Below are 18,393 nucleotides of genomic sequence, written 5' to 3' on the forward strand. Positions count from 1 at the left end.
AGCTCAAATAGACGCCCGAGGGAGGTTTTTTTTTTCCCTTTCTTTTTTTATTTTTTTTAATTATTTTTTTTAAATATACAAAAATACAGAGTTCTTCCACGCCCGCCCCAGCCAGAGGCTGCGTGCAGCAGACCCCTCGTGTCCTCCCTCAGGAGGCCCCGGTGCCGCAGGCCCGGCCCTGCACCCACAGCAGAGCCCGGGCCGCAGGCTGGAGCTGCCCCTGCAGCCCTCACAGGGCCGGGGGTCACATCCCCCACCACCCTGCCCCGTGCCCTGAGCCTGCAGGCGCCCGGCACCCCCCAGCTCTGCCCCTTGCTGAGCTCAGCCCGATCCTGCTTCAGCTGCTCCACATGCACCCATCGCCGCCACCACCGCCTGTGGCAGGTGTTCACAGGCTGCCCAGCTACAGGTGTTAGGAGCTCACGAGCTCGACCTGTCCTTCAGAGCTGTCAACCAGGTTAACCTGCTGACTGCACTGTCCATAACTTTTAAAACCCACTCGCTCCTTTCCAAGCGGAGATCCCGTGTCCACACTGCCTTAGCCCAGGCAGATGAGCCCCAGGCTAGCAGATAGTGGCCAAACCTCAGCGGGAAGGGTGCTGGCGGGTCCATTTGTACAGCAGTTCAGTCAAGCAGCTCTGGCCAGGGAAGTCCTAGGGCTCCAGCCTTCTTCTGATCTCATCAACAAGCTTTTCTCTTGGGATATCAACCTACAAAGCAAATGGAGAGGAAGAGGTAGCAGCACCGAAACCCTGAGCAGAGCACAGTTCAATCTGGCCCTAAGGACTTGCTGCGGATACTGACACGGTGCTGGTTTTCTGGAGGAGATCTGTGTTGCAGCTCCCCAGAGGAAACCACTACTGGGGGAAAACTCAGAGCCTTTCAATAATTGCTAGATTTTGGAAGTGCTTTTGAAACCCAGTGTAAAAAGGCATTCTCACCTCCTCTCTTGTTGCGACATCTCGCAGCTTGACGACTCCATCTGTCAGCTCCTGCTCCCCTACAATGGCAGCGAGGGGGATCCCCGTGTCCTCGCAATACTGCAGCTGCTTCAGCAGTTTAGGATCCTTCTTGTACAGCATCTCTGCCTAGGAAGGAGCAGATAAGGTGAATCATTAGTGCAAAATTTGCTCTGATGGATCCTGGAACAGAACAGCCAGCACCAAAATCCCACAGAAAACTCTGCCTCATTGCTCCTGCAATGAGCGGTTCTGTTTAGTGCTCTTGGCTGTCTCCTCAGATCTCTGCCTGCTACATCTCAGACAGCCTTGAAGAGACACATGACGAGTGCGGCTGGTCTCGCTGTGCTGCAGCTCCTCCAGGCTCTCCCTCCTACACCCCTACCAGTGCCAAACCCACGTCCTTTACCTTGATCCCTGCATCCCACAGCTCAGAGATGAGTTTCAGCCTTGCAGCAAGCAAGTGTTTGTGGGGTGTAGCCACCAGCACTTGTGTCTCAGTTGTTCGAACCTTCTCCCCGGAAGCCTGCAAGGACAGCCACACTTAGAGGAGTGATGGGCTCTGAGGGAACCTGCAGCTCATCTACTCGTGTCTTCAGACCTTAACCTGGCTCCCCACAACACACACACTTACAAGCGAACTGTCACCCTTCAGTGACTGCTCCTGAGCAAGGACAACCTTCCAGAAGCAAAACGTGTGCACACGTAAGACAGCCTGGGCAAGTGCAATGAGTCCCCCAGAGAATCTGCATTCTGAAACACTACTTAGTCACGTGCTGCTGCTCCCATGGGACCTTGCCCTTCCTTCCTCCCTCTCAGATGGGACCTGGACAGCTTTCTGATGTCTCCTTTGATTCTTCAGCTACAAACACATTGCTTCAGCCCTACTTGCTACAAATCCCAAGCTCAGAACTAAATGCAGAGTGATGAATTTCCTCACAGGCTTTCCTAGGGTGCTCGTTACAGAGCAAGTGCCACAGCTGTTACTGAATTAATCTCTTCACAATCCCCAGGACAGAAAACTTCACAGGCAGGAGACAAGAGCAAAGTGACTCAGGAGAAGAGTTCTGAGCCAGGACCAGAGCTCAGGGCCCATCTCTGACGCGTCCTTGGCAGCTGCTACAAAATGCTGCCTTCGGCTGCCCACAACTGCATCCTGATAGGCTGCAGAACAGGGTTCTGTCTTCCACGCGCAGACACTCCAGCAGGAGAGGACCCATCTTCTCCACCCAAATCCCCTCCTCCCGAACCCTGTGGAGCTGTAGAGCTCTGCAGCAAATGACAGACACATCCTAGAGCCTTCCCCATGCCACGCACCACCCACCTTCACCCTCTGCTCCAGGATGGAGAAGATCCGCTCGATCCCAATGCTGACCCCCACGCAGGGCACCTTCCGTCCCTTGGGATCAAACATCCCCACCAGCCCATCGTAGCGGCCGCCTCCAGCCACGCTCCCAACGCTGACGAGCTCCTCCACGTGGTCGTTCTCCTGCTGCAGCAGCACAGCCTCAAAGATCACCCCCGTGTAATAGTCCAGCCCCCGCGCCAGGCTCAGGTCGAAGGAGATCTGCAGGACACAGGGAAGCCCCATCACCGGGCGCACTGGGGGGCCACGAGGGCAGCTCCCTCCTGCCCCCACAATCCTCACCTTCCCCGCGATGCCAAACAGGGTCAGGTACTCAAACAGCAGCTTCATGTCCCCCAGCCCCTCCTTGGCCAGCTTGTTCTGGGACAACTTTGGGTCCTGGAGGAGCCGCTCGATCAGGTCCAGCCCACCTGTGGGAAGGAGCTGTGTTGGTGCCTCACATCCCTCTGGCACTGGCCCTGCCCGGCCCGGGGGAACAAGGCCAAGGGCTGGACCCCACCGTGCTCACCATGCAGCTGGACGTATTCCCCGATGCGATCCGCAGCCTCGGGAGAGAGCCCCTTCTCACCCACCATCTCGCTCCTCACTTCTTCCCACGGCATCTGCGAGGGGAAACCAGAACCTCTGCTGCTGCAGCCACTCCCAGTAGCTGCTCTCAGCACCCGCTGTCTCCACCAGCCCATGTATTAGCAACACATGTGGGAAGACAGCAGTCAGTAATCTCACTAACAATCCACGTTTCTCTCACAGGAATTGTTAACCGAAACCACCGGAAATGCAGGGATCTATTCTTAACCACACCAAAGAGCTCCCCAAATCCTTTAGAAACACCCATGGCTCAGCTGCTGTGAACTCCTTTCTGATGAGAACAGCCACAACACTGTGTAGCCTGAGACATCTGCCCCTCAGACTGGCCACAATCTCCCCACGAGCACAACCCTTACCTTGTCCAGCTTGTCTATGGTAGAGCATGTGGATATGAACTTGCTCTCCGGGATGCCACAGATGGCAAACACACCGTTCAGAATCCGTCTGTCGTTGACCTGGGGCAGGAGAGGCACACTTGGAATCACAGAAACGCAGAATGGTTTGGGTTGAAGGGACCTTCCCAGCTCCCCCAGTGCCCCCCCTGCCATGAGCAGGGACATCTTCACCAGCTCAGGTTGCTCAGAGCCCCGTCCAGCCTGGCCTGGGATGTCTCCAGGGGTGGTTCACCCACCACCTCTCTGGGCAACCTGGGCCAGGCTCTCATCACCCTCAGGGGCAGCAACTTCTTCCTCATGTCCAGCCTGAATTTCCCCTCCTTTAGTTTAAAATGATCATCCCTTGTTCTACCGCAACCAGACCCTGCTCAAGAGTCTCCAGTTCAGGGGAGATCCCCCTCACCATTTCTTCCTGCCCCAGTGGTGCGGGCAGCTGCAGCTGTGGGTGTTTCCTCTGGACATTTCACCGGCACCTCAACCCACCAGGAGGGGAAGGCACAGAGGGGGGAAAACCACCCAGCTCTGGTCTCACCTTAATGAGAAAGTCTCCAAGCTGCAGGTCGCTCAGGATCTCATGCACGATCTTCAGGCACTCGGCGTCAGGAATCATCGGGTCGAACTGCCCAGCGATGTCGAAGTCCTGGGGGCAGAAGAAGCAGCAGTGGCTCCTGGCACAGCTGAGACACTTTGACTCCACCGAGCAGCCCCGCAGCAGCCAAAGGCAAACTAGCCAGCAAAACCCATGTGAGTCCCCGCACAGTCTTGGCCTCTCACATGACAGCCACCACAACACTCACGCACTGGTAGAACTCCCTGTAGCGGCCCCGGGTTGTGGCCGGGTTGTCCCGCCTGTAGACCTTGGCGATGTGGTAGCGTTTCATGTTGGTGATCTTGTTCATGGCCAAATAGCGAGCGAAGGGCACCTGGGGCCAAGGAGTTAAGGACAAGAACGTGGAGAACTCCTGAGCTGCACAGCTCCCGTTTACCTCCCGCTGTGCAAACTGGTCCCAGATCTCCAGGAAGCATTAGCCAGGGCTGAGGATGAGTGTGATGACCTACTCAGAGCTCCACCAACACCAGGACAACTCCATTTCCTTCTGCTGAACCACAGTATGTCAGCGTCTCACACACATGCACCTTGACAGCTCATTTCACCCTCTCGCAGTGCGATCGGAGAGAATTCAACATATAACACAGACATATAGGCATGCAGAGGGGACCTCTTCAGGGAGACATGAAGGTGGAGAAGGCCCTGGAGGAACACCTGCTTTGTACTTTCAGCAAACAGCCCCTGGGGCACTGGAACAGTGGAACGAGCAGGACAGGAACACAGAGCTGGGGACTGTAACTGGGAGGAGGTAACACCAGTATGGTGGAACATACTGGTGCATGTCACAGACTGTGGAAAAACGGGGCACTTTGCTGTGGGGTGGTTTGAGGTGGCATGTGCACCGCTCAGAGGAAAGGGGGTTCCCATCACCCCCATGGGACCACAGGTCAGGGCTCGGGTGACTCAACCAGGGCGGCAGTGCCCTCACTGTGTCCCCGTCCCCTCCGCGGGCGCAGGATACGGTCAGGTCGTAGCGCAGGGCCAGCAGCTCTCCCCCTTGGTCCTGCAGCTCATAGATGAGCTTCGCCTGCTCCCCGTACTTCCCCATCAGTGTCTCCTGGGGAGAGGGGACGGGGCTGGGGAGGCAGCCAAGGAGCTGTGTCCCCATCCCCTCTGGGGTGGCTCTGGGGTGCAGGGTCCCCCTGGACGGGGGACAAAACACAAAGCCTGTCTCCCCCAAACCCCATAAGTGGAGCAGAGAGGGGAACAGGACACACCCCCCCCAGCCCTCTTTGGCACAAGAGGGTTCAGGGCGCCATCCCCCCACACAAGGGGCTCCCACAGCTGTGTCCCCCCAGCCCTGTTCCAAACCTGCCCTTCAGCCCCTGGAAACGGGGTGCTCCCCAGTCCCACAGGAGGAGGGGGGACCCCCTGGGGGCAGAGGGGCCGCACAGCCCCAGGGTCACCCCCACCCCGGGGGGGAGCGGGGGGTCCCGGCGCCGCCTCACCCGCAGCTCCAGCACGGGGGTGTCGATGGCGGCCGCCCCGTGCCGCTTGAAACAGGTCACCACGGCGGCGAGGAGCCGGTCGCGGAGCGCCGTGTGGGCGGGGGGGTGGTCGCGGGTGCCCTGGCCCGGGACGGAGAGCGGCCGTCAGCGGCGGGAGCGGGGAAAGCAGAGCCCGGTAAGTGCCGGCGCGGCCCCCGCTCCCCCGTTACCTTGGGCGTCTTCAGGACCAGGCCCCGGGACGGGAGGCCGCGCTCACCGAGCGGGCCCGGCCCAGCCCGGGAGAGGCTGCCCCGGGTCCCGGCGCAGCGCGGGCCCGCCAGGAGGCGCCCGGCGGCGGCGAGCGGCCCCAGCCGCAGCATGGCCGGCCCGGGAACCCGGAAGCGACCAGGCCACATGACCGTTCCCCCACGGCGCTCTAGGCCAGAGCTCGGGCACTCGTTGGTGCTCTGGCGGACTGCCTCGCTTTACGGCCCGGGCAGCCACCGCGCGACAGTTTCCGTTTCGTTGTCGCTCGCATCCTCAACATGGCGTCGGGCAGCGGGGTAGGTGTGGGCAGCGGGGCGGGGGCGGCGGGGCCGCGCTCTCGTTCTCTCTCTTGCCCGGTAGCCCCTGGGCTGTGCCGGCGGCAGGGTCGGGGCCGCTCGGGAGGAGCAGGCGGCGCCAGGGCCGCCCCGCCCGTTCGGGCCGCGCTCGGGCCTGCAGCCCGGCCTTGGGGTGAGGGACCGTGGCGGGGCCGGGGCTGGTGTGGGGGCCCCATCTCTGCTTTTCACCCCGCGGTGCTCGCTGTGCGGGGGTGGCGGGAGATTCGGGGCCCCCTCAGAGGCCTCGATGCCTTCTGGGCTCGGAGGAGGGCGAACTCCCCCCCGATCTTCCCGTTGCCGCCGGGCGCTGTGTGGGGATCCGCCCCGGGTGGGGGTGCCCAGCTGCCCTCAGCCCATCCCGGGGCCTCCTGGGACTGGGCCGTGGTGGAGGCAGCTCCTCCTGTTCCCCCTCTTGTCCTGCCCGTTCCTCTGGCTCCCCCGGGGCAGCACTGCCCGTTTCCTGGCTCTGCTGGAGCTGCTGCTGCCGTCTGCCCTGCACGGAGAAGCTGGTTTTTCTGTGCTCGCGATTCATAGAATCTCAGAATGTCAGGGATTGGAAGGGACCTCGAAAGCTCATCCAGTCCAATCCCCCCGCCGGAGCAGGAACACCCAGATGAGGTTACACAGGAAGGTGTCCAGGTGGGTTGGAATGTCTGCAGAGAAGGAGACTCCACAACCTCCCTGGGCAGCCTGGGCCAGGCTCTGGGACCCTCACCGGGAAGAAGTTTCTTCTCATCTTGAAGTGGAACCTCCTGTGTTCTAGTTTGTACCCATTGCCCCTTGTCTCATTCTGGATCCTCTGATGGCTCCTGCATGACTTGTTTATTTTAGTGGTGTTGCTGGATTTGTGCAGCGCAGCAGTGAGCTCTGGCTGCCTTCATGGATCCCACAGGATCTGGTGTTGGGAATGCTGAGATAGGATGGGTGAGGTGAGTGCCATTGGAGAGCCGGAGCAGTTCAGACACCTCCGGTGACACCCCAGGGAGTTGTCATCCGCACAGGGGCTGCGCTTTTCTTTGTTCTCGGCCACTTTTCCTTTCCCTTGAAGCCGCTTGCTGAGGAGTGGTGAGGGAGGTTGGGGAGCGGGATGTCTGCCCGCCAAGACATGGGGCCTGGGGTTTATTTGTGTCTGCGTCCTGTTAGACTGAGCCTGAGTTGAGACTTATCTTGTAGTCTTTGGTGCTGGTAGTGGCAGATTGTTCCTTGTCCATATCCACAGGGAACAGGAGGCTTTGGGGCACTTCTGCTTTTTAATTGTTGTTACTTATTTGGGAAATACTCTCTGTCACCCGAAGTGGTTCTTAGATAAAGACTTTAGGGCTTGTGGCCACCCCTGCCTCCACCAGACCAGTTCAGAAAAGTTCCTTTGGATGATGTCTAGCCAAAATCTTGTTTGGGGTTTAATTTCTTTCCCTATGCCTGGAGGAGGGAGATTGGTAAAAGATCTGCAAAAGACTCTTTCCCTTTTATTACAAGCGGAGAATGAAGCAGCAAGTAAATTGCCTCCTCTCCGGGCTCCCCCCAGCTATGATTTGTGATCATGCGCTGGCGTGCAGGATAGTCTAGATTCTGGAAAATACCCCCAAACATTAATTTACACTCCGTGATATTTTCTTTTCTTTTGCTCAGGGTGGTTAATAAAACCTGTTATGACATGCTTAAAGTGCTTAAGAAACTCTGGGAATAAATGAGAATTTTTCTGTGCCTCCCTAAGGCATTTTCATTCCTATCAGCAGTTGTTCGTTCCATTTGAAGGATTGCCCGAGGAGAAAACCTTAAATGACTGTGCTGCTGCTGCTGTGGCTTCAAATGAGATTTATTTCCTTTGGATTGTGATTGGATTCTTGATTTGGCTGAACGGAGGAGGTGGTAGGGTGGGTGTGGGGGGGTCTTTCTGTCCTGGAGGTGTTTTAAAATACATCTATCCTTTTTTAATATGAAGCTGAGAGCTTCTCACTGCCGTGCCAAGAGAAATGCAGCTTTCTGACCAAACGGGAGTTCTCTTCTCTAGAAAATAAAGAAGCTTCAGAGCTACGACCATGACCATTAACCAGGTGCACACGGGGCAGCCTCGGGGAAGAGGCTGTGCTGGTTTGGTGAGACTGGGCTGACATGGAAATGGGATTCTTGTCCAGTCACTTCTGCCCTCAGTGCTGGTGATTAGTTAAAAATCCCCCCTCAAAATAACAGTTTTGGTTTTCTTCACCTGAATTGGGCTTCTCTTCCCGTGGCCTGTCCTGTCGCTGCCCCGCAGGGCTCTCCGGGGAGCTGGGGCAGGACCAGGCGGTTTCCCTGGTGTCTCCACACCCTGCTGTGACAGATGGACATTTCAGAGCTGTTTCTGGTTTGTTTGTACACATCACACTTGTAAAACTCATACTGGTTCCTGTGATTTCGCAGCAAACTCAGCGCTTTGGTTCCTGTAACATGCAAATGTGCGGCCGATCTCTGCGGGAGCCGGTGTGCGCAGCCTTCTGAACTCCTGCATTTCAATCAAACTCTTTGTAGCTCGTGTTGTGTTTCACAGCTTCCTCATCCCATGTTTGCAGCTTGGATTTAATTGCTGTTTGGAAGCGGGGGGTGTGACCTGCTAACACCTGCGCTGTGTTCGTCAGGTGGCACTTCTGAGGTCTCAGGTCAATCCATTTAAACCCCGTTTCTGTCTCATTTTCAGAGTGAGCTGATCATCTCAGGAGTCATAGAGATAAGCTCGTTGCTTTTCTCAGTGCTTTGAAATCCTTGTAGAAGAAGTAGATATGGGCATGCTCAATGTTATTCTCTTAAGCTACATCCTTAATTCCTAGATATGAACACACAGGACAAGAGGATAAAACGTGATGTCCCTAATTTACTGCTGTGGCTGCACAGGCCAAGCGATTCCACCTCTTTCCTCAGTCTCCCCTCAGAGCTACTCAAAATCATGATAAACATTAATACGCTTTGTTTCCTTCTCAGACTAAGAACTTTGACTTCCGCCGAAAGTGGGACAAAGATGAATACGAGAAACTTGCAGAGAAGCGGCTCACAGAAGAGAGAGAAAAGAAAGATGGTGCGTGGTGTCTGGCAGTGAGTTAACCCCAGCCCTTTGCATTTGAGAGGGACAGAGCGGCTGGAAGTGAAATCCAGAGGGAAGCAGCAGCACTTCAGGGCTGCCTTGGTCCCATCCTTTTTCCTCTACCTGCCACTGAATATATTTTTTGACAAAAGTAATGACTGAGAACCTTTGCCTCTGTCTGCTTGTTCCTTGGGGAGGGAGAGGAACAATCAGCCCCTGGAAACAAGATCTCAGAATATGACCCAAGTCAGAGCTGGAGACACCTCACAGATCTATTTGGTTCTAGTAGGAACCAGGGAATAGTGAGGAGGAAATGATCTTTTACAGATTAAAAAAAAAAAAGATGTAATTTCTGCATGAATCAAGTAGTCCCAGCTTCCTGGCAGGCCCCTTTTCATCAAAGGCACCGTGAAATCCAGCATATCAAGCTTGACCTTTTCTGATAAACACTTGGTTTTGTGTGTACGTTCTAGGCAAACCAGCTCAGCCCGTCAAAAGGGAACTTCTGCGGCACCGAGACTACAAAGTGGACCTGGAGTCGAAGCTGGGGAAAACCATCGTCATCACCAAAACCACCCCACAGTCGGAGATGGGCGGGTAGGTCAGGGTGGTTTTGTTGCAGTCCCAGGGCTGTGCTGATGAGGCCCAGGAACCCTGAGCCCTTACAGGGATCCCCTCCTGGGTTTGGAGCCCAATGCTGCCCCGTGTTACACCTGAACGGGGTCTTTGGGGGTGATGTGTGGAAGAGCCGCAGCAGGATGAGCCCCTCCGAATGTTATTATGTGATGCCAGCGTTGCTTTGCCCACCCGTAGCACCGACCGCGAGCAAGACCCTGTCTGCTGGTGATTTGAGTTTCTGATTTGGATTTCTGTGCCCTGGGAAGGGGAGAAACACCCACCTACCTGTCCCTAGGGATGGTATTAGGTTGGTGCAAAACTAACCGCAGTTTTGGACCGTGAATTTTAAATCATTATAACTAGGCTCAGACACATCTTTATTACACCACTGTGCTTCTCATCTTCAAGGCTCTTGTGTCCTTTGCGAAACTTCTTGACCCACCACTGCACTGTACGTTCGTTAGCAGTTCCTGGGCCAAATGCGCTGTTGATGTTGCAAGTTGTCTTTGGTGCTTTATGACCCATTTTGAACTCGAATAAGAAAATCACTCAAATTTGCTTTTAGTCTAGAATCATTTCCATAGTCTAAACTAAATGTAAAACAAACAACAAGTAATAAGTCAGTAGCAAAATACCATAAAGTGAGAAAAGCACATTAATATGATGTATAACATAACCACATTTATTTAAGAATGTATCCAATATCAAATGGCAGTTTCAACAATGCAAAAACCGCGTTTCCTTTCGCACCAACCTAACACTTGGCCACTGCATGTGCGGATCGTGCTTGGCCAAGGCAGAAAGGATTCTTGGCTCGTCCTAAGCCATAGAGAGGTTGAGAAGAACACATGAAGTTTGTGCCTGTTAGTGTCTGGCCAGTGTAGCCAGCAGTGGCAGGGAGATGTGCAGCCCTGAGTAGCGCCCAGGACTGGGAGCACAAGCGCTGGCTGAGTTTCTGCAGCAGCTTTTAAGCTGGGCTGACAGCGCTGCTCTACAAAGCAGGGACTTGCGAGGCCATAGGGATGGGGGGACTTTCCTTGAAGCCAAGCCTGGCCCTTGGAGGAGGGCAGCCGAGCCTTGCGGTGTCACAGAGTCCATCCCACACTGTTGGTTCTGGCTGGAAGGGGAAGATGCCGTGACTGACAGATCACAGATCAGCTGGTGATTTGGTTTCTGTCGTCTGTCAGTGGTGTCGGTACCTCCAGTGTAACCCGGGCAGTGCTGGCCGTCTGGCACGTGCCCTGCACATTCCTGTTGCCTGGGACTCTCTAATGGAAGTCTCTTCCCTCTTGCCCAGGAGAAAGGAGCTGTATCACAAACGATGTGCAGATTTCATGCTGTAGGTTGTCTCAAAGAGTTGTGAGATGAGGTGATCTTATGCTTTGGAGTTACTGTTTTCTCTCTCCTGCCAGGTATTACTGTAACGTCTGTGACTGCGTGGTGAAAGACTCCATTAACTTCCTGGATCACATCAATGGCAAAAAACGTAAGGATAATTTTTGTACCTTAGAATTGCAGAATCGTTTTGGTTGGAAAAGACCTTTGAGATTGTCAAGTCCAGCCATTAAACCAACCCTGGCACTACCCCATGTCCCTGAGAACCTCATCTTTGCATCTGTTCAACCCCTCCAGGGATGATGACTCCACCACTGCCCTGAGCAGCCTGTTCCAATGCTCGACAGCCCTTTCCAGGAAGAAATTGTTCCCAAGATCCAGCCTCCCCTGGTGCAACTTGAGGCCATTTCCTCTGGTCCTGGCGCTTGTTCCTGGGGAGCAGAGCCCGACCCCCCCTGGCTCCAAGCTCCTTTCAGGCAGTTCAGAGATCAGAAGGTCTCCCCTCAGCTCCTGTTCTCCAGGCTGAACCCCCCAGGTCCCTCAGCCGCTCCCATCACACTTGTGCTCCAGCCCCTCACCAGCTCCGTTCCCTTCTCTCAACTCGCTCCAGCACCTCAAGGGCTTTCTTGGCATGAGGGGCCCAAAACTGAGCCCAGGATTTGAGTTTTGGCCTCCCCAGTGCCTAGGACAGGGGCCGGTCCCTGCCCTGGGCCTGCTGGCCACATTTCTGATACAGGCCAGGATGCTGGTGGCCACCTTGGCCAATATTCATGTAAACTGGCAAAGATTTTCCCAGTGAGACAGAAGTGAAAGCTTCACTCAGTCTTAATGAATTATTGATTCCAAGCTGGTCCCTGAGCTCCAGGGTACGATCAGAGTTTACACGGCTGTGGTTTGCTGAGGATGAGCAGAGACCGGAGTGGGGCAGTTTGACCCTGGAGCTGGGTCGAGCGGTGTGGTCCAGTACGTGTCTCTGGTTCTTCTCTCTGTTCCCCAAGATAAAGACGAGATCAGAGTTCCCGTTAACCAATCTTTTCCCTTCCTGTGTTTAACTTGGAGAAGAGGGCTGTACCCTAATTGAACTGGCTCCCATTTCACAACTGGGCATTGCTTATCCTCAAGATGTTCAGAGAGCGGGGAAGTGGAACAAGTAAAGGAGCAGCCGGATGTGCTGACACACTCTTGGCACATCGTTCAGCTCCTCAAAGTGATTCTTGGTGCCCTGTGGAAGTCAACAAATGGCCCCTTCACGAGAAGGCGGTGATGTGTGTGACCCCGAGCTGCACACTTGGCTGCTTGAACCTTTGAGAAATGGGGGTTCAGAAGAGGAGCTGAGGGCCAGTTTTCTGTAGCTATGGGAAGAAAACCCAATGTGCTAAAGCCCTGTGCTTTTATGTGAATGGGAGTAGGACGCTGAAGTGCTTTGTTTGATATGTTGGGAAATGAGCAATAAGTCCATATGAGAGAATCTGGAGTCAAAAATCCTGGCGTGACTTTGCGTAGTCCTGAGATGAACGGTTGAGCTGGGGTTGGGCTGATGCCCAGTTCTTAGGGACAATGTGATTTACAAAGTTTGGGAGCTTTTGAGCCAGTCAATAAATCTGGCTGAAACCTGCATGTTCCTGGCTGCCCTCATACTAGTTCCTGGTCTGTAGTTTGAGCTTCCAAGTGCTGCTGTGTCCCTGGGACAAACCTGTACTGGGCTCACCAGGCTGGTTGGATCCACTGGGCAGCGCAGGCTAGAGACATTGCTGGGGCTGGTCCCTTCAACCTGGGCTTACCCAGGAATGGAAACTTGGGAATCTGCTCTAAGCAGCCACTGAATGAGAGGCCTGGCCTAATATGTCATGTTTCTGCTTTAGCTACAAATGTCCTGTGCAGCAGAAGCTCTTAGAGCTACTGCTGGCTAGTTTGGTTTCTCCCACAGCTGAGAGGTGCCAGCTGGCCAGGTTTATTCTGGGCCCTTTTTCTACATGCCAGCCAGCCTTTTTTTCCAGTAGTCCAAGATTAAATTTCCTGAAGCATCAGAACACCAACAGACGAGGAGCATCCTAATGGGGAATCTTAAAAGAATAGTCCATGTCTTCCTTCTTGTTAAGAGTAACATACAGATCGTTGTAGTGACCAGCTGGTTTAGGTTATGGTGTCCCCCTGAAGCCCATCCCCTTGGACACAGAAATCCCAGTCTGTGTAGGAATCTGTGAACAGCAGAGGACAGAAACTGCGTGTCCTCCAGGGGAGGAGGCCGTGCTGTGTCACACTCCCCACGCTGGTTTGGGTCACCTGGGTGGTGGCACAGTGCTGCGCTGGGCCCTGCTGCTTGGGGACACGGGACACGATCCTAGAATCATTGAATTTCCTGAGTTGGAAGGGACCCACAAGGATCATTGAGTCTAACTCCTGTCCCTGCACAGGACAACCCCACAGTTCACACCGTGTGTCTGAGGACGTTGACCAGTCTCTTCTTGAACACTGTCAGGCTTGGGGCTGTGACACCTCCCTGGGGAGCCTGTTCCAGTGTCCAGCACCCTCTGGGTGAAGAACCTTTTCCTCATGTCCAACTGACCCTCCCCTGGCACATCTTCTGCCATTCCATGGGGTTCTGTCACTGGTCACAGAGAGAAGAGCTCAGCCCTGCCCCTCCTGCTCCCCTGCTGAGGAAGCTGCAGCCCCATGAGCTCTGCCCTCAGTCTCCTCTTTTCCAGGCTGAACAAACCCAGGGACTTCAGCCACTCCTCGTGCAGCTTCCTCTCCAAACCCTTCACCAACTTTGTGGCCTCTTGTGGACACTCTTCAGTAGCTTTATATCTTTTTTTATCCTCTGTCCCCAGCCCTGCACACAGTGAATGCTCCAGGTGAGGCCACACCAGTGCAGAGCAGAGCAGGACGATCCCCTCCCTGCCTGGCTGGCCGTGCTGTGCTGGTTGCACCCAGGACACGGGTCCCTCTTGGCTGCCAGGGACACTGGTGCCTCGTGTTCAACTTGCCGTCAACCAGAACCCCCACATCCCTCTCCGTGGAGCTGCTCTCGAGCCTCTGATTCCCTAATGGATGATACTGCTCCCTGCGCTGTCAGTGGGGGGTGGCCCGCGAGCCGGTGCAGCCAAGTCAGGCTGGAGCTCCGAGCCTGGGGGCATATGGCCTTGACCCTGAGCGTAGTCTGGCCTGAAGTTGCTTTGAGGTTAGGGGTGACAGTCTGGAAGGGGCAGCCGTGCTGAGAAATTGGGATCGGGGACAATGTGCAGACCCTCAAAGGCCACGAGTGTTGCTGAACGTGACTGATTCTACTCCTGTTTTCCAGACCAGAGAAATCTGGGCATGTCCATGCGGGTGGAGCGCTCCACACTTGACCAGGTGAAGAAACGCTTTGAGGTGAACAAGAAGAAGATGGAGGAGAAGCAGAAAGACTATGACTTTGAGGAGAGGATGAAGGAGCTCCGTGAGGAGGTGAGGCTGGGGAACAACCAACAAAGCAATTCCCCCTATGAACTGTTTTGTGAGGAAATGAAGCCAGGTTCCTAATCTTGTTCCACAGAAGCCCTGTTCTTGATAGCATGGACTTCTTGTCTGCTGCTATGAGTGAGGTTTGTGTCATTGTTCTTTGTTTGTTAAGAAGTTTGCTGCTGCTGGCCTTGGAAACCTTTTTCCCCTCTTCCTGTGTGAGGGTAACTTTTGGTGCTTCAGGTTTCCACTGAGAGTGCCACAAGCCTGACAGTGCACCCACATTTTGTGTCCTGTTGTGTTTGAACTTGTGTGCTCCGTGAAGCAGATCTGTGTCTTTGTCCCTTCCATGGTTCTTGGGGTTGCTGGGATCCTTCTCCATGTGGCACGTTGCTTGTGGGTGGGCTCCCTGAGAGTGGAAAAGCTTTGTGAGTGGTGAGGTGTGCGCGGAGGCAGTGAGAGACAGGAGATTCCTCTCAAATCTGGGCTCAGGCGTCAGCTCCTTGACATGAAGATTAAGTTTATTTGAAAACCTGACAAAGTTATGACAGTTGAGGAGCTTCTGTGGATGCTTCTCCTTCATCAGAAGTTAGATACCAACCAAATGTTAAAAATCGCTGCTTGTTTGAGCCTCCCTGCCCAAGCCCAAGCTTTGTGTCACTGCAGGGTGCTCTGGTGGGGTGCGCACAGAGCAGCCCTGTGTTCCGCTCTCAAGCGGGCTTTGGTGCTGCTGAGCCTGGTCTGTCTGGTGGAGGTGGGAGGCAGGTGCCTCAGCAGTGCCGAGGGTTGAAAAGCATGGCACACGTGGCAACAAATAAATCAGCAGCAGCTTTCGTTGTAGCTGTCTTCAGGGCATGGCTGTCTGCACTGGCTGCGGCTGGCAATGGGGACGACAGGAGTGGCTGCTGAGTTGGGAGCCGGAGCCCTGGTTCTGCGTTGCCCGGTGCAAGGCTGGCGCTGTTCCAGGGCTTGTGATCCTCGCAGAGCAAAACGCTTTGATTAGAGCAGCACAAACGCTTTGATGCCAAAACCCCCCCAAGCCGCTGAGAGCTTCAGCTTCTGTTCCAGTGAGCAGCTGTCACTCTGCCAGGCTGAGAGCCAACAGGCGGTGACATTCGGCACCGCAGCCGCTGGAATGGGGCGTCGTACAAGCGAAAGGCCTCTGCTTCAAAAACAGCTTCCTCTTGCCTCAGTGTTGATTCCAGACAAAACTTTGGACATTTGTTCGGAAGAGAGTGTTTCATAAAACTTCTTTTTGGCTATGTCTTGTATGTGGACTCCCCTCGTGGGGTGGGAAACCTCCTGGGAGATGCAGACCAGGTTTCTGCTGGCTGCTTTCGTAGAATCACAGAATCATTTAGGTTGGTAAAGACCCTTAAGATCATCGAGTCCAACTGTTCCACCACCCCTGGCACTGCCCCATGTCCCTGAGAACCTCATCTCTGCGTCTGTTCAACCCCTCCAGGGATGGTGCCTCCACCACTGCCCTGGGCAGCCTGTTCCAATGCCTGACAGCCCTTTGGGGAAGAAATTGTTCCCTAGATCCAACCTCAACCTCCCCTGGTGCAACTTGAGGCCGTTTCCCCAGACACAACTTGGGTGCAGTTGGTAGGACCTGGGTTAACTGTGCAGTGCTCTGTGTCTCAAAAGCTTCCTCAGCTCAGGAGGTTCAAGTGATTTTGCTGTTCTGTCCTTTGCTGCAGGAGGAGAAGGCCAAAGCCTACAAGAAGGAGAAGCAGAGAGAGAAGAAAAGGCGGGCGGAGGAAGATTTGACATTTGAAGAGGATGACGAAATGGCAGCTGTGATGGGTTTCTCGGGTTTCGGCTCAACCAAAAAGAATCACTGAGCAGCTCTGGACTCTCCTCTTTCTTGAAACAGATTGTTTTTACCCAGGGGACTCTGGATAACTCTTAACAGACTTGATTGAGGACTTGTACGTAAATCTCCCAGTAGAGGTTGGCTGGAGGAGTTGAAAAGCGATTCCATGCTCTACCTGCGCTGCAGAGCAAGCTCTGCCTGTCATTAGCTTCCCTTCTCCTTCTGTGTCCTAGATCCGGCTGCTCCTCGCTGCTCCGTGGCCCTGCGCGCGCAGGGAACTGCTCTGCTGGGTACGTTTTTGTGTCAGTGAAGTGCAACAGTTCTGTACAGATGGCCTGGTTCAGGATTCGTCTGGTTGTTCCGGGCCCTAGTTTGTTCTAGTTGTCAGCAAGGCTGTGTTTTTGAGACACAGGGAGCGATTCCGTTGCTTTTTTGGATCGTGTAGGTGAGGGAAATGTGCCGCAGCAAGCGGTGCTGAGTGGTACCACCTGCATCGTTACAGCTTGTGCTGAGCAGAGCTGGCGGCTGCATGGAGTCAGGGTCGCTGAAACTTTCCTGTGTATTTTATCTGCAAGGAATCCTGCCCTGCTTTTCTCGGTGTTTCGTCCCATCACTTTGGTATCTTTAAGGCCAGGGAGAAATTCCTCCCCACAACTGATCTAGGATAGAGCAAATGAACGAAAGGTGTGTGCAATTTGCCAGAAATAAATGGATTGTTTTAATGGGTCCTTTGGTGGGAGTTTGATTCTTTTGTTGTTTCCAGAGCTGCTGCTTCTCTCTGAGAAGAGCTGCTGGTGTCTGTCAGGCTGCGCGGTGGCCTTGTGGGGACATCGATGGAGCAGAGGCAAGGCTTGTCACCCCCTCTCTCTCCACCCAGCTCCCCAGTGCAGGCACTGGCCACCATTCCTGGCTTTTTAAAGGAATTCTGGAGATGGGTGTAAGAACATGGAAGGGAAGGGAGGACGGGACTGGGACCTGCATTTCCATGAGCCCATCCAAGAGCAGCCTGGGCTGCGGTCCAGACTTTACCAGCCTTGGTATGTTAATGGCCATTTTTTTTCCTGTCTGCTGGTATCAGTGTCTTGTCACCTCTGCCCTCCCCTAAATCCACTTCATTTCTACTTTTATTTACCTCACTCAAACCTTGTGTGACTCATTTCCCTCTACAGTGAGGATTTATATTTCGCGTGGCTGGGTTTTCATAGCTTGGTTTCACCCTTCTCTCTCTTTTTATGTATATTGATGAGATCCTTGCTCTTGCCCTTCTCTGTACTCATACAAATCTTCCGACCCGGGGAAGGCTGCAGTGTGTTTCGCCTGCTCATTCTAATACATCTAGAACAAATCCTGTAATGCTTTGCTGCTGTTTTAATTCCTTAATCTTAGACCGCTGACAGCTTCATTGCCTCGGGTCTTTCCGCTTCAATTCAGATTATAATCCCCGTTGAAGATGCTATTGAAATGATATAGAGCCAGTCAGAGACAACTGTCCTTGGAGGTTTGACCCTTTTAACTTGGCACTCCTTTGACTTCGGCAAGCGCTCTCTGAGCGCACAAGCCGGGAAGGCGACTTTCATTCCAGCCACGTACTTAACGCTGTTCAGGCTGCAGCACGTGGCTCCGGCTGAATGGGAGAGAGGAGATGCTTGTGCCTTTGTGCCCTCCGGGGTGCGAGAGGGATGCTGCAGCAGTTTCATACACATTAAAAGTTTAGGACGTTTCAGAGAAGATTTAGCAGCAGCCATTTTATCCCAGCCACCAGCTCTACAGGCAGCCAAACCCTCGCTGCAGCCTGAATTTGGTTTGTGGGGTGGGAGAGGACTCTCATTAACAATATTCCTCTTTAGTAAAAAGCCTGTCGTACCCACACTCCATCCCAAGGCCATCGGCGTCCTCTGGGCCGCAGCTCCAGTGTCCCTGCGCCGCAGCCGCCTGGTCCCAGTGCCGGGGCTGCTGGAGCCGGGGGAGCCGCGCTCTTTGTCTCGGCGGCTTGCTGGGAGCACTGGGGTGTGCGGCAGCAGATACAAGCTCTTGCTGGATTCCCAGCAGCGGGAGCTGCCTCTAGCCAAGGATGAAAAGCTGGTTTCATGGGAGGAAATAATATTTAGAGAAGAGACAGATAACATTCCCCGCGCCTGCCAGATTAACCCTTTGCTTCACCCAACACTGAAGCAGCAG

General features: G+C 54.4%; 2 protein-coding genes across 3 annotated transcripts; one reads left to right on the plus strand and one right to left on the minus strand.

Moving 5' to 3' along the window:
* Positions 1–47: 47 nt before the first annotated feature.
* On the minus strand, positions 48–5,725 carry LOC135993935 (histidine--tRNA ligase, cytoplasmic-like). Its single transcript, XM_065644152.1, has 12 exons — positions 5,576–5,725; positions 5,367–5,486; positions 4,880–4,975; positions 4,106–4,231; positions 3,841–3,948; positions 3,270–3,368; positions 2,834–2,927; positions 2,608–2,735; positions 2,284–2,526; positions 1,369–1,485; positions 942–1,088; positions 48–710 (listed from the first exon to the last, which is right to left on the minus strand). The coding sequence occupies exons 1-12, from the start codon at positions 5,723–5,725 to the stop codon at positions 654–656; spliced, it is 1,485 nt and encodes a 494-aa protein (XP_065500224.1). The 3' UTR covers positions 48–653.
* A 120-nt stretch (positions 5,726–5,845) lies between these two features.
* ZMAT2 (zinc finger matrin-type 2) lies at positions 5,846–17,070 on the plus strand. Of its 2 annotated transcripts, none has more exons than XM_065644153.1 (6): positions 5,846–5,908; positions 8,903–8,996; positions 9,476–9,599; positions 11,033–11,106; positions 14,257–14,402; positions 16,100–16,963. In XM_065644153.1, exons 1-6 carry the CDS (start codon positions 5,891–5,893, stop codon positions 16,241–16,243), a joined length of 600 nt encoding a protein of 199 aa, XP_065500225.1. In that variant the 5' UTR covers positions 5,846–5,890; the 3' UTR covers positions 16,244–16,963. The 2 variants fall into 2 exon arrangements, with proteins under 2 accessions (XP_065500225.1, XP_065500227.1); XM_065644155.1 differs by lacking the exon at positions 5,846–5,908 and adding an exon at positions 6,853–6,876 and having other exon boundaries at positions 16,100–17,070.
* The last annotated feature ends 1,323 nt before the right edge of the window (positions 17,071–18,393 follow it).

The sequence above is a fragment of the Caloenas nicobarica genome, chromosome 13 (assembly GCF_036013445.1).
Source record: "Caloenas nicobarica isolate bCalNic1 chromosome 13, bCalNic1.hap1, whole genome shotgun sequence".
Taxonomy (NCBI): Eukaryota; Metazoa; Chordata; class Aves; order Columbiformes; family Columbidae; genus Caloenas; species Caloenas nicobarica.